This window comes from Trichechus manatus, unplaced genomic scaffold (assembly GCF_000243295.1).
Source record: "Trichechus manatus latirostris isolate Lorelei unplaced genomic scaffold, TriManLat1.0 scaffold00048, whole genome shotgun sequence".
NCBI classification, from domain to species: Eukaryota; Metazoa; Chordata; class Mammalia; order Sirenia; family Trichechidae; genus Trichechus; species Trichechus manatus.
The window spans coordinates 1,237,579-1,249,752 of record NW_004443984.1 but is presented as its reverse complement, the minus strand read 5'-3'; the positions used below and the strand labels follow the sequence as shown (position 1 = coordinate 1,249,752).

Genomic DNA, 12,174 nt, shown 5'->3' with positions numbered 1-12,174 from the left:
TGGCTCTACTGCTCCAGGGCACGGACCCTCATCGGGCAACAATACTACAATACGGAGAACACTGTGACCTTAAAATCTGCGAGTATGTCAAAGAGTCAGGGAAAACACATTTTCATTTATGGAGACTGAGAGAAAACAAGGCTAGAAAAAAAACCCGGTGTGGGGAAGTGGGATGAAAGGGTGACATCATAGGATAGTAATTCAGAATGTTTTATGCTAAGGTCAGCCTATTCTCTGGGAGGAGGCCCTTAGAAAGGGATAGTATGTTGATGCTCAGGCTGAGGGTAGGCCAAAGTTCAAGGACTTGGAGGAAGGAGGGAAACTTAACCAAAGTTTGGTTAACAAGCATGTTGTTTCTGATTGATCAGTGGCGACAAGCAATTCAGTTACTCATTTATGAGGTGAGGAATGGGAATTCAGAGGCCTTGCCATAGGTGAACAAAGAGGTGCTACAAAGAGCATGAGAAGGGTGGTTCTTTGCAGTAAGACATTTTTCTAAACACAAAGTGTGGGGCGATTTCTTTAACCATTGCTCTTCTCCTGTATCACAGGATTCAGGTAGCATTCAACATTAACGCCCCTAACCCAAACTGGCCCTGACCACCATGTCCTGGTTCTCTTGGGACCTCCCTTGCAGTCCCCTTTTGTGGCATTCAGGGGGTAATGAAGGATATGAGTTTCAGCTCTGCTCTGTGACATGGGACAAGCCACCCATCTGAACCTGTCTCCTTAACTCTAAAATGAGTACACTATTGTCCTCTCAAAGGGTTGCTGTAGGGTTGCTGCCCACAAAGCATCAGGAACAGGCCACCTGGCCTCATAAGTATTACCTGCCAAGTCCACAAGTCAACCACGCTCCCTCTGGAATTGCAGTTGTCTGTGTCTGTCCTGCCTCAGAGTCCTTTGTCCAAGTCCTTCCCTGAGACCCAAATGCCCAGCACAAGCTGGCAGGAGCAAGCAGTGGAGGCTGTTGAACAATGAACAAGAGGCCTTGGGTTAGGGCCAACGAGGCTCCAGGAAAGGGTAACCTGGGTGGTGATGGGGAAATATAATTAAAAACAAAATCTACTCCCAACCCAGAAAACCTCTTCACAAAAACAGAAGAGAAAAAAAAAGTTTTATTATTGAATAAGCATCAAACCAGAATGCGATACATCACAATCAGCTAAAGAAAGTGCAAAGACAGAAAGAAATCTTACCCTTGGTATTGCTAAATGGATACGACCCATTACATTCGTGTTTTCAAGATAAAATTGCTAATTTTCTAGTGTCTTTATGGCTAGAGGTAGGTTTGCAATTTGGAGCCCAGGGCTACCTGACCAAACCCAAAAGAGCATTGCGGTGGAGTCCGACTTATAGCGACCCTGTAGGACAGAGTAGAACTGACCCATAGGGTTTCCACGGCTGTAATCTTTACAGACCGGACTGCCACATCTTTCTTCCATGGAGCGGCTGGTGGGTTTGAACCGCTGGCCGCCTGGTTAGCAGCGTACCACTTAACCACTGCGCCACCTAGGGCTCCTTGAAGTTATGCTAATTTCCCTCCAGGAAACTGGGAGGTAGGGACGTGGTCTTCCTTGATGATTATATTTCAAAAGGCAGCGCCCAGGTTCTTGAGGAAACATTCTACATTGACATTTTTCAAAGAGATAGAGAAAGAATTTACAAGTTTTCTGAAGGAATTCTGAAAGAGAAGGGGGGAGGGCGAATCGCTTCCCTTATTTTCAACACGGAGAATTAAAACCTCTTATTTTTAATTTGGAGCGCTAGTGGCGTAGTGGTTAAGAGCAACGGTTGCTAACCAAAAGCTCAGCAGTTCGAATCCACCAGGTGCTTCTTGGAAACTCTATGGGGCAGTTCTGCTCTGTGAGTCGAAATCGAGTCGATGGCTACAGGTTTGGTTATTTTTAATTTGACAGTGGGTAGGGGACAACTGTAAACCCACTTTCCATTTGACGTCCCCAGGCCCAGCAGCAGGGGTCAAACTGGGTAACCAACCCAGTGCGGGAGAGAGAAACTATCCCAGTGAATGAATGAATGAACGAAAGAATGAGTGAATAAATGCTCTACCACTGTTAGTCTTTTAGGAGAGTGCATGCTTTGTTAGCTCTTCTCCCCACATTATCTAGTTTAATCCCTTCAGCCAATGAGGTTGGGGTTACTTTCATCTCCATTTTACAGGGGAGAAAACCAAGGCTCAGAGTGGGGAAGTGACTTGCCCAGGGGCTTCCACCAGGTCCGGCTCCCTCGAGGTCGGGTCCTCCCCACTCCTTGCACATCCCAGCTTCACAGTCCCAGGTCAGTTCTGGCAGCTCGCGGTCCGGCCAGGGGCGGGGCGGTGCCGGCCATGCGCGGGACCCGCGTCCCTGGAGGAGGACCCTGCCCGGTAGGGGCGGGGCCCAACAAATAGCCGCGAGCCGGCGGGGAACAGACGTGAGGGCCATGGAGGCCGGCGGCTGCCGCTACCAGTTTCGGATCGTTCTGCTGGGGGATGCGGCGGTGGGCAAGACGTCGCTGCTGCGGCGCTACGTGGCGGGCACGCCGGGGGCCCGCGAGCCCGAGCCGGAGTCCGAGGCGGCCCCCACGGTGGGCGTCGAGTTCTACAGCCGCGCGCTGCAGCTGCGGGCGGGGCCGCGCATCAAGCTGCAGCTCTGGGACACCGCGGGCCATGAGCGCTTCAGGTGCAGGCTGCGGGGGGCAGGGAGGGGGGCCAGGGCGGAGAGGGTTCATCTGGTTGTGGGGGGAACCAGTGCCTGTCCAGAGGCCCCTCAGAGGTGCCAGCCCCAGTGTTGCCCAAGTGTTCAGGGGGTCCCTGCCCTGGATCTGAGTCCGCTGGTCCAAACCCTCCCTCAGTCCAGTCATTCATCCGGCAAATAGCACTGGTCATGACGGGTAGCCTAGATGCCTTACACTGGTGCCCACCGCGGAGGAACACTCAGCCCCCGGGGGAACTGGACTCAGATGTTGAAACATGGAGCTTTGAATGACCTGGGTGCTGACAGAGCCTCCGGAGTACAGAGAGGGAGGTGTCAGGAGATGTCAAAGGAAGAGATACTTGAGTTGGGCCTTGAAGGTTGAGTAGGAGAACGCGGAAACAAGGATCTGAAATCTGAATGGTGAGAAGAGTATGTGAATCAAACTTGCTGCTTATCTGGGGAGGGCGCAGTCTTCTGGGAGAGACACAGAAACAGAACAGAGATCACACGGCAGTGTTGAATGAGCTATAATGGGGGGTGGGGGGGGGGAGGGGAGGATTCAGTGGATTTCAGGGGAGGAAGCCCTGACTCTGGGGGTGTCCCAACTTACCTCCCTCTCCCTACCAGGTGCATCACCAGGTCCTTTTACCGGAATGTGGTGGGTGTCCTGCTGGTCTTTGACATGACAAACAGGAAGTCCTTTGAACACATCCAAGACTGGCACCAGGAGGTCATGGCCACCCAGGGCCCTGACAAGGCAGTCTTCCTGCTGGTTGGCCACAAGAGTGACCTGCAGAGCACCCGTTGTGTCTCTGCCCAGGAGGCAGAGGAACTGGCCACCTCCCTGGGTATGGCCTTTGTGGAGACTTCGGCCAGAAACAACAGCAACGTGGACCTGGCCTTCGACACCCTCGCTGATGCCATCCGGCAGGCCCTGCAGCGGGGGGACATCAAGCTGGAGGAAGACTGGGGGGGTGTCCGCTTCATCCACAAGACCCAGAGCCCTGGACCCCCCAGCAGGAAGCAGAACCCAGGCCCATGCCAGTGTTGACCTGGGGAGGGAAACAGTTAAAACAGTGCCAACTCAGACCCCCTGGTAGGATGGGGAGTGTTTGGACCTCTCTGAGGGGGGTAAACGCTAGTGTGTTGTAAGCGTTAACATAAACAGCACACTGACACTGTCACGCCTCCTGGATTTGGGGTCTCAGAGCTCAGCCCCTTTCTAAGGAAAGGTCTAAGAGACCAGGGGTGTGACTTCCTGTCCTCAGCCTCAGTTTCCTCATCTGTGAAATAGGGCTCATGAAAGACTCACCTCACAGGGAGGCTGTGGACATGAATAATAGATGGGATATGCTCAGTCAGAGCCTGCCACAGCGTTCTTGGGGTTGGACGCTGCACCACTCAGCGTCTGGATGCAGCACAGGCAAGGACAGTTGTGGGGAATTCCAGTGCAAGCTTAGATCAGAGCCTTCTTAGGTCCTCGAACAAGGATGAGTATGGGCATGGGATTAAGGTGTGGCCTCAAATCCAGGTATTATGGATTGAATTGTGTCCTGCAAAAGGATATGTTGAAGTCCTAACCCCTGGTACCTGTGAAGGTGACCTTGTTTGGAAATGTTAACAGGAGGTCATACTGGAGTAGGGTGGGACCAAATCCGAATCAGAGTGGTGACCTTGTAAAAGAGGAGAGACACACGGAGGAAGGACAGCCGTGTGAGGATGCATCTACCACCAAGAAGCGCCTGGGGCTCCCAGAAGCTGGGGAGACAAGAAAGGATCTTCCCCTAGGGACTTCAGAGGGAACATGACCCGGCCAACACATTGATTTGGACTTCTCTCCCCAGAACTGTGAGACAATAAATTTCTGTTCTTTAAAGCCACCCCGTTTGTGATATTTTGTTACAGCAGCTCTAGAAAACTAAGACACCAGGGTTGCTGCTCCATGTCCCCACCCCAGGCCCAGGGACCGGGTCTGGGTCTGGGAGGCAGAGTGAACATGAATGAGCAGCTCCTATGTTTGGGCACACAGTGGACACTGTGATGAGCCACCAAGATCCTCTTCAGGGCTGAAGGACCGGTCCCCCAGCTGTCTCTAGCTGCCAGGTGATGGACCTCAGCTTGCAGCACTCTGGAAACTACTGTTGGCTGAGGAAAGCCCTCTCATCCATGGCCACACCCCTGCTCAGGGGCAGCCTGCATCAAATGTTAACCTATTAACATTTGGAGGGGGGCGGGCATGGTTTTAAGTCCTGCCCCTCTTGCCCCAACTTTGGACGCTCTGAAGGTCAAATCCCACTTCATCACTACGGGGTCAGCTGAGGCCATTGTGACAACATCGCAGCCCCAATTTTCCCTCTGCCGAAACCTGCTTCCTTCCCTTCCTCCTCCAATCAGGTATCCATCTCGAGAATACTCATTAATCAATGTTCTGCACACTTATCGCCATTTCTGAATCTACTTCCTGGGGAACCCAACCTGCAACAGGAACTGCTAGGCAGAGGACATCCTGGGGGCACTTGGGGAAGGCTCCATGGAGGAGGTGGGGCTTATGTTGGACAGAATCTCAGCAGGTGCAGAGGGTAGGTGCCTTGGGGGTGTCTGCCAGTAGGCATAGGCAGGCCATGGACCATTGTCACAGCAGAAAGAGCACGACCATATAATGCACTTTGTAACCTTAGGCCAGTTACTTCATCTTCTCAAGTCTCAGTTTACTCCTCAGTAAAATGTAGCTAACTTCATTTTTACTTTCATTTTAAAATGGGTTAAAGTACATAGGGGCACAGTTACGGAGGCTTCCTAGACGTAGCCAAACATAGCCAAACAACTCGCAGGATTAGTTTACTGGGTTAAAAGACTTAGAACCATAGTCTCTGGGGACAACTTGGTCAATTGGCATAACATAGTTCATAGTGTTCTACATCCAGTTTGGTGAGTAGCATCTGGAGTCTTAAAAACTTTCAAGCGGCCATCTAAGATACAGCTATTGGTCTCTACTCGTATGGCGCAAAAGAGACTGAAGGAAATCAAAGGCTCAAAGAAGAAACTAGTCCACAGAACTAATAGCCCACAGGAACCATGGCCTCATCTAACCTGAGACCAGAAGAGCTAGATGGTGCCCGGCTACCACTACTGACTGTTCTGACCAGGGACACAATAGAACGTCCTGGATAGAATGGGTGAAAAATGTAGAACAAAATTCAAATTCCTAAAAAAGGCTAGACCTACTGGACCAATAGAGACTAGAGGAACCCCCAAGACTATAGCCCTAAAATAACCTCTGAACTTGGAACTGAAGCTATTTCTGGCAGTCACCTTTCAGCCAAATAACAGACTGACTTATGAAATAAAACAATTTCACCCATGAGTAATGCACTCCCTTAAACAATCAACTGTATGAGGCCAAAGGGTCAACATTTACCCAAAAACAAAGATGAGAAGGCAAGGAGGGGAACAGAACAAACAGTGGACACAGAATGGAAACAGAACAGAATGGAAATGGGAATGCTGACACATTGTGAAATTTATAATGAATGTTCACGGAACAACTTGCATAAAAATTGTTAAATGGGAACCTAATTTTCTGTGTAAACTTTCACTCAAAACATAATAAAATATTATTTAAAAAAATAATAAAATGAGGGGTGATTTAGGAAATAATATTGGAGTTATTATTCCCTGTCCTTGAGCATAGAGAATGTGACCCAGCTGGAGCTGGGCTCGCAAGGACTCACAAGGACACATCAGCTGGGCCCTGAGGTGTAAAGACAATAGCTAAAATAATCTTGGAATATCATCTTTTAGGGAAACTTTCACATAAAGCCAATCAAACAGAATACGAAAGACTTTCTACTCTTAATCTTTTTCTACTGGCATTTAGTGAATAGAAATTTGTTAGACCAATAAAGACCCTCCTGACTCTCGTTACTGACACCTGTACCAATGATTGTTAAGAAAGACAATTCAGAATGTAAGATCACGGTTTCTAGCCAATCTGAAACAGCTAAGCTTTCGATGGTTTTGCCCGTTTGTAATGTTAATATATACTGATGGCTCTGTAATAGTCCTTGAACTCGAAGCAGACATGGCTGTAGCAGCATGCTTGTCCGTTTTCCCACTTTTATCTGCTCTGTGATATTCCCTTGGACTCGGGCAGACATGGCTTTGGCAGCATGGTTGTTCATTTCCCAATTCTGCCCTTTTGAATATATGCCAAATAAAACTTATTTTTGCTTCAGTAAACTTTATGATGTATTTCCCCTACAACAGGGGTTATTATTAACCCCTCCTTCCTAAGGTTCTTGGAGCCCTGGTGGCACAGTGGTTAAGTGCTGGGCTGCTAACCACAAGGTTGAACCCACCGGCCGCTCCACGGGAGAAAGATGTGGCAGTCTGCTTCCATAAAGATTTACAGCCTTGGAAACCCTGTGGGGAAGTTCTACTCTGTCCTATAGGGTCACTATGAGTTGGAATCGACTCACGGCAACAGGTTTGGTTTTTTTGCTTTGGTTTGTTTGGGGTTCCTTTAGAGCTTTAGAGCAGGTGGTCAGGGAGGGCCTCTGAGATGACCTTTAAGCTGAGACCTTGAGGAGGAAGAGGAGCCCAACTAAGAGCAGAGATCTGGGCAGAAGGAATTATAGCTGCAGCCAGCATTGACTGCGCATACGTGCTAGCTGCTTTGTGTGTATTAACTCTCAAGTCTCACAATAACCATGTGAGGCAGGTACTATTATTCCATTTCACTGGTGAGGACGCTGAGGCCCAGACAGGTTAAGTGACTTGCCTACAATCACACAGCCAGTAAGGAGAAGGGGGAGAATCGCAAGAGAAACGGCCCCAAGGCAAGGAAGGGCTGGGAATCTACTAGAGATCTGAGCACCGGGAATGGAATGAACTCCGTCTGTAGTTTCTAATCTCCTAGAGCTTCCCTGAACAGGTGGGCAGGTCTAGACCAAAGGTTGTTTGGGAGCCAGTGGCCGTCTAGGGGTGGGGGTGGGAATTTTGCTGTGGTGCTCAGAACAAATCCTCAATATTCAGAGAGGGAGGAAGAGAACTGACCCTCTCCCTCCTAAAATCCTGGCGGCAGGTGAGAGAACCAGTGCCTGAGACCCTGGCCATCCCCAGGACAGCGTCCACTGCCAAGGAGGAGACAATGCACATTGTCCCCCTGCCTCCCTAGAGGAGGCAGGCTGGAGTCACATGTCGCTCTAACAATAAGAATTATTATTCCTAATCCTTTTACTAGCTCAGTGACCTCAGGTAAATTACTTAAACTCTCTCACCCTTAGTTTCCCATCTGTAAAATGAAGATAGTAATAGTTTGTCTCTCAGGGTTGTTGTGAAGATTAAATGATGTGTTATGCAAACACCTGCCACGCTGTGAGCTCTTTCTATTGCCAGTGGCTTATTATTAACCCCTCAGCAACCCTGTGAGCTCTGGCAGATCAGTCCAGGGAGGGAAACCAATTGGCTGAACGATGAGCACCTGGGTCCATGCTCCAACAGCATTGCCCACTACCTCTAGCCAGATCCAGAGGTCCTCCTGCTTCAGGGATCTGATTCCACCCTCACAAGACCCTTCACTTCAAGGAGACCGTAAGTGGCTTTGATGGGTCTGCATCTGAAGGAGGAAGAAGCAGCCCTGCCCTGCCCCCTTCTCACCTCCACTCCAACCCTGCTAGAGGAAAGGGGCAGAGAACAGGGGTGGAGAGGGGAGAGGCAGAGGGGGCAGAGCACTGGAGAGCTGGAGCCTCACCTCCTGCCACCTCTCCTTGGAGCAGGCCCTGCACCCCGTTTGCCACCACTATCACAGCACAGGCCTCCTGGTCTCTAGTGTAGATGGCGTCACTGTCCTCTGCCCTCCGTTTCCCTTGTGATTCAGCATGCACACTGCCCCAGAGGGCTCTTTCTAAAGTACTAATTTGACTTGGCTGCTTAGCTCATACAATCCTTCCCTGGCTCCCATTACCTACAGGATAAAATCCAAATCCTTTAGGCCCAGTTCAGGCCCTTCCTGATCCGGTGTCTGCTGCATCATCTGCCACTCACTTTGCCCAGCCAGATTCTGGACCACTTGCAGCTCCAAGCTTTGCACACACTGCTTCCTTTGCCCAGGGGGCTCCAAACCTCTCCTCCCTCCTCGTGTTATCTGATCTGCCTGCAACACTCAGGTTAAACATCACCGCCTCGTAACCACCACATTTTCCCAGCTGCCAAAAATAGGGCAGGCTTTGCAGTCAAACCTGGATTTGAAACCCAGCTTCACATGTACTAGTTGTGGGACTTTGGCACCTAAGTCTCAATAGAGCCATCTGTAAAATGGGATAATAATACCTAATGTACAAGATTTTACCAGGGATTGAATGAGAAATCAAAGGCACAGCTTGTCACACGGTAGGCATTCACAAAATGGAACTTCCCTTCTCCTTACTCTGAGGGTTTTGCTATTCATCACTGTAAGGGAACAGAGACTACCAAAGGAACAACTTTGGGGAAATAACAAGGATTCCAGGCTCTAACAAAGTTCTTAAAGATTGTGACCCCTCTGGCAATGTGGACTGTGTTCTGCTTTCTTACAAATGGTGAAGTTCTGGAATCTTCCCTTTGGGTCTAGCCCTAGGCTGTTTCTGTGTGCAAAGCTCCCTCTCCAAAATGGGACCCTGGCCAAACCCTCCAGCTCATTTGTAAGACTGCAATAAGGCTTCCTCCCTCTGAGCCCTTGCACGAGCTGCTTCCTTGGCCTGAAATATCTTGTTCTCCCACCTTTTCTTTGTTTTGTTTGAAAATCTTGCAACCCAGGACTGATGCATGCCCTCTGCCCCTTAGAAGGAACAGAGACAAGGTCTGCCACACATGGGACCCTTTCTGCAGGCCCTGCCTACTCTGGGAGTCACTGAAACCTAGTGGGTGAAGAGGGAGGACCCATCCTGTCCACCATGCACAGGCTGGAACCAAAGATATCTGGGCTGGAGTCCAGCCTCGATCCACTACCCTCTCTGAGCCTCCCTTTTCGTGGTAAAATGAGAACGATTCCTACGCCACAGGGTTGTTAGAGGATTAGATATGATGTGGCTTGTGTTAATTCCTTCTGTTCACAAGCCTCCCTCGTCTTTGCATGTGCCATTCTCTTGACTGGAATGTCCTTGCTCCATCCCTGTAGAAACTCTGCTCATTCTTCCAGGCTCAGCTCAAATGGCACCTTACCTAATGTATCAGTTCCTTTTTGAGCCTTCAGGACATTGAATGGCACTCTTCTCTGGGGATTTCAGGCACTGTTGTCTACAGCTTATCGCCTCACTAGCCTATAGATCTTCAAGGCCAGGGCTGTGCTTGATTCTCTTGGGGAGGCTGCCTTGGGCAGGGGAACACAGGGCCTGGGGTTGAGACTCGGTCTTCGGTCTGGCTTAGCCATTTCCTAGCTGGGTCATCTTGCACCAGGCATTTCCCCTATTTGAGCTTCAGTTCCCTCACCTATATTAAAGGATTGAGATGCTGACTTCACAGGATTGTTGTATGGGTGACTTGCTTTTTAAAAACTATTATGGAATTTTTCAAACATACCCAGGAATAAAGAAAACAGTACATAAAATAGCATAAAGAAATCCTTGTACCCATAACTCAGCTTCAGCAAATATCAGCATGTATGGCCAGCCTTGTTGCACTGATCACCCTTGCTTGGTTAATGTTTATTCTTGGGAGCTCTGCCTTGCACAGAGCAGGTACAGTCTGTTGCTCACAGGTGTAGGAGGACCTTCCCAGGGCTCCTGGCTGGGCCACCTTCCAGCCATGCTGGAAGTCCCAGTGTTGGGAAAGGAAGCTTTGCATTGCACAACACTTGCTCCCTGCAGCTCCAGGCCCAGGGCTGGGACTCAGGCTAAGAGGAAGAGGGAGACATCCTAGCATATGGAGACTGTGACTTGCTGTCCAGTCTTTCAGGCCACTACCTGGGGACTGCTCAGGATGGAAATGGGAGACAGGGCTATTGTTCTGGGGAAGCCCTGCTTCTGTCTTGGTGGGAACCGGGTCTGCAGGGCGGTTTCAAACGGCACTCTTACAGCATTGTCTCTTTGCACAGCTATGGTGATGGTTTTTTAAGCCCAGGTCCGGGTGTGTCCTGGGGCACCTAGGCCCGGAAGCCCCTGTCTTTGGGCTCTAGTTCCACTTCTCTTCCTGGAAGTCTGAACCAGCCCCAGGGCTGTGTGGCTTGTGCCTTAGCTCTGGCCTCTCTTCTCCTCTGACCGGCCTCGGTGCCATGCTGGCTTCCTTGCACCCCATGGACACCCTCTAGTACTAGTTCCACATCATCCTACTAAGAGACTTGACGTCGACTGTGGGCAAGTCATTCTTGCTGAGATGCTACACAGAGAGCACCTCTGTTGGGAGTGGCACCCAGACAGTAGAACCTGGGGTCCAAGTGAAGCTTCAGTTCTAGGACATGGCTAGTCAGGAAAGGTTCTTGTGAGTATGACAGTGGCAGGCACCTACTCTCTTGCCTTCACCACCCCACCTCTGAGGGCCACAGGGAGAGCCTACCCACCAGGCCTGCTGCCCAGGTAAGATCACAGAATTTCAGCAAGAGAAGGGGCCCTGGAAACCATTTAGAAGGAAGGACTCTTGATCAACAGCACAGGTCTCAGTCCTGGCCTGCTCAGTGACCTTGGACAGGTCATATGACCAATCTTGACCTCAATGTCCTCAGCTGTAAAGTAAGAGCTATGCTGGATGACTACCAGTTGTCTATCAGTTTGTCATACTGTGGTGGCTTGCATGATGCTGTGATGCTAGAAGCTATGCCACCAGTATTTTTTTTTTAATTGTGGTTAAGTGAAAGTTTACTATTCAAGTCAGTGTCTCATACAAAAATTTATACACACATTGCTATGTGACCCTAGTTGCTCTCTCTACACCGTGACAACACACTCCTCCTTTCTACCCTGGATTTCCCATGTCCATTCAACCAGCTCCTGACCCTCTCTGCCCTCTCATCTCACCTCTGGACAGGAGCTACCCATATAGACCCATGTAGCTACTTGAGCTAAGAAGCACACTTCTCCCAAGTATCATTTTATGTCTTATAGTTCAGTCTGAAGAGTTGACCTTGGGAATGGTTTCAGCTCTGGGCCAAAAGAGAGTCCAGGGGCCATGTCTTCCAGGGTTCCTCCAGTCTCAGTCAAACCAGTAAGTCTGGTCTTTTTATAGAATTTGAGTTCTGCACCCCACTTTTCTCCCGCTCCATCAGGGACTCTGTTGTGTTCCCTGTCAGGGTGGTCATTGGTGGTAGCCGGGCATCATCTAGTTCTTCCAGTCTCAGGCAGATGTAGTCTCTGGTTTATGTGGCCCTTTCTGTCTCTTGGGCTAATACTTCCCTTGTGTCTTTGGTGTTCCTCATTCTCCTTTACTCCAGGTGGGTTGGGACCAATTGATTCATCTTAGATGGCCACTTCCTAGCTTTTAAAACCCCAGACGCCACTCACCAAAGTGG

General features: G+C 49.9%; 1 protein-coding gene across 1 annotated transcript; it reads left to right on the top strand.

The window, feature by feature from the left end:
* Positions 1-2,438: 2,438 nt before the first annotated feature.
* Positions 2,439-4,721, top strand: RAB42 (RAB42, member RAS oncogene family). Its single transcript, XM_004377029.3, has 2 exons — positions 2,439-2,681; positions 3,324-4,721. The coding sequence occupies exons 1-2, from the start codon at positions 2,443-2,445 to the stop codon at positions 3,745-3,747; spliced, it is 663 nt and encodes a 220-aa protein (XP_004377086.1). The 5' UTR covers positions 2,439-2,442; the 3' UTR covers positions 3,748-4,721.
* The last annotated feature ends 7,453 nt before the right edge of the window (positions 4,722-12,174 follow it).

Coding starts and splice junctions, on each gene's coding strand:
- RAB42 (XM_004377029.3), top strand. CDS start 2,443: ATGGAGGCCGGCGGCTGCCGCTACCAGTTTCGGATCGTTCTGCTGGGG. Junction 2,682..3,323: donor GCGGGCCATGAGCGCTTCAG/GTGCAGGCTGCG, acceptor TCTCCCTACCAG/GTGCATCACCAGGTCCTTTT.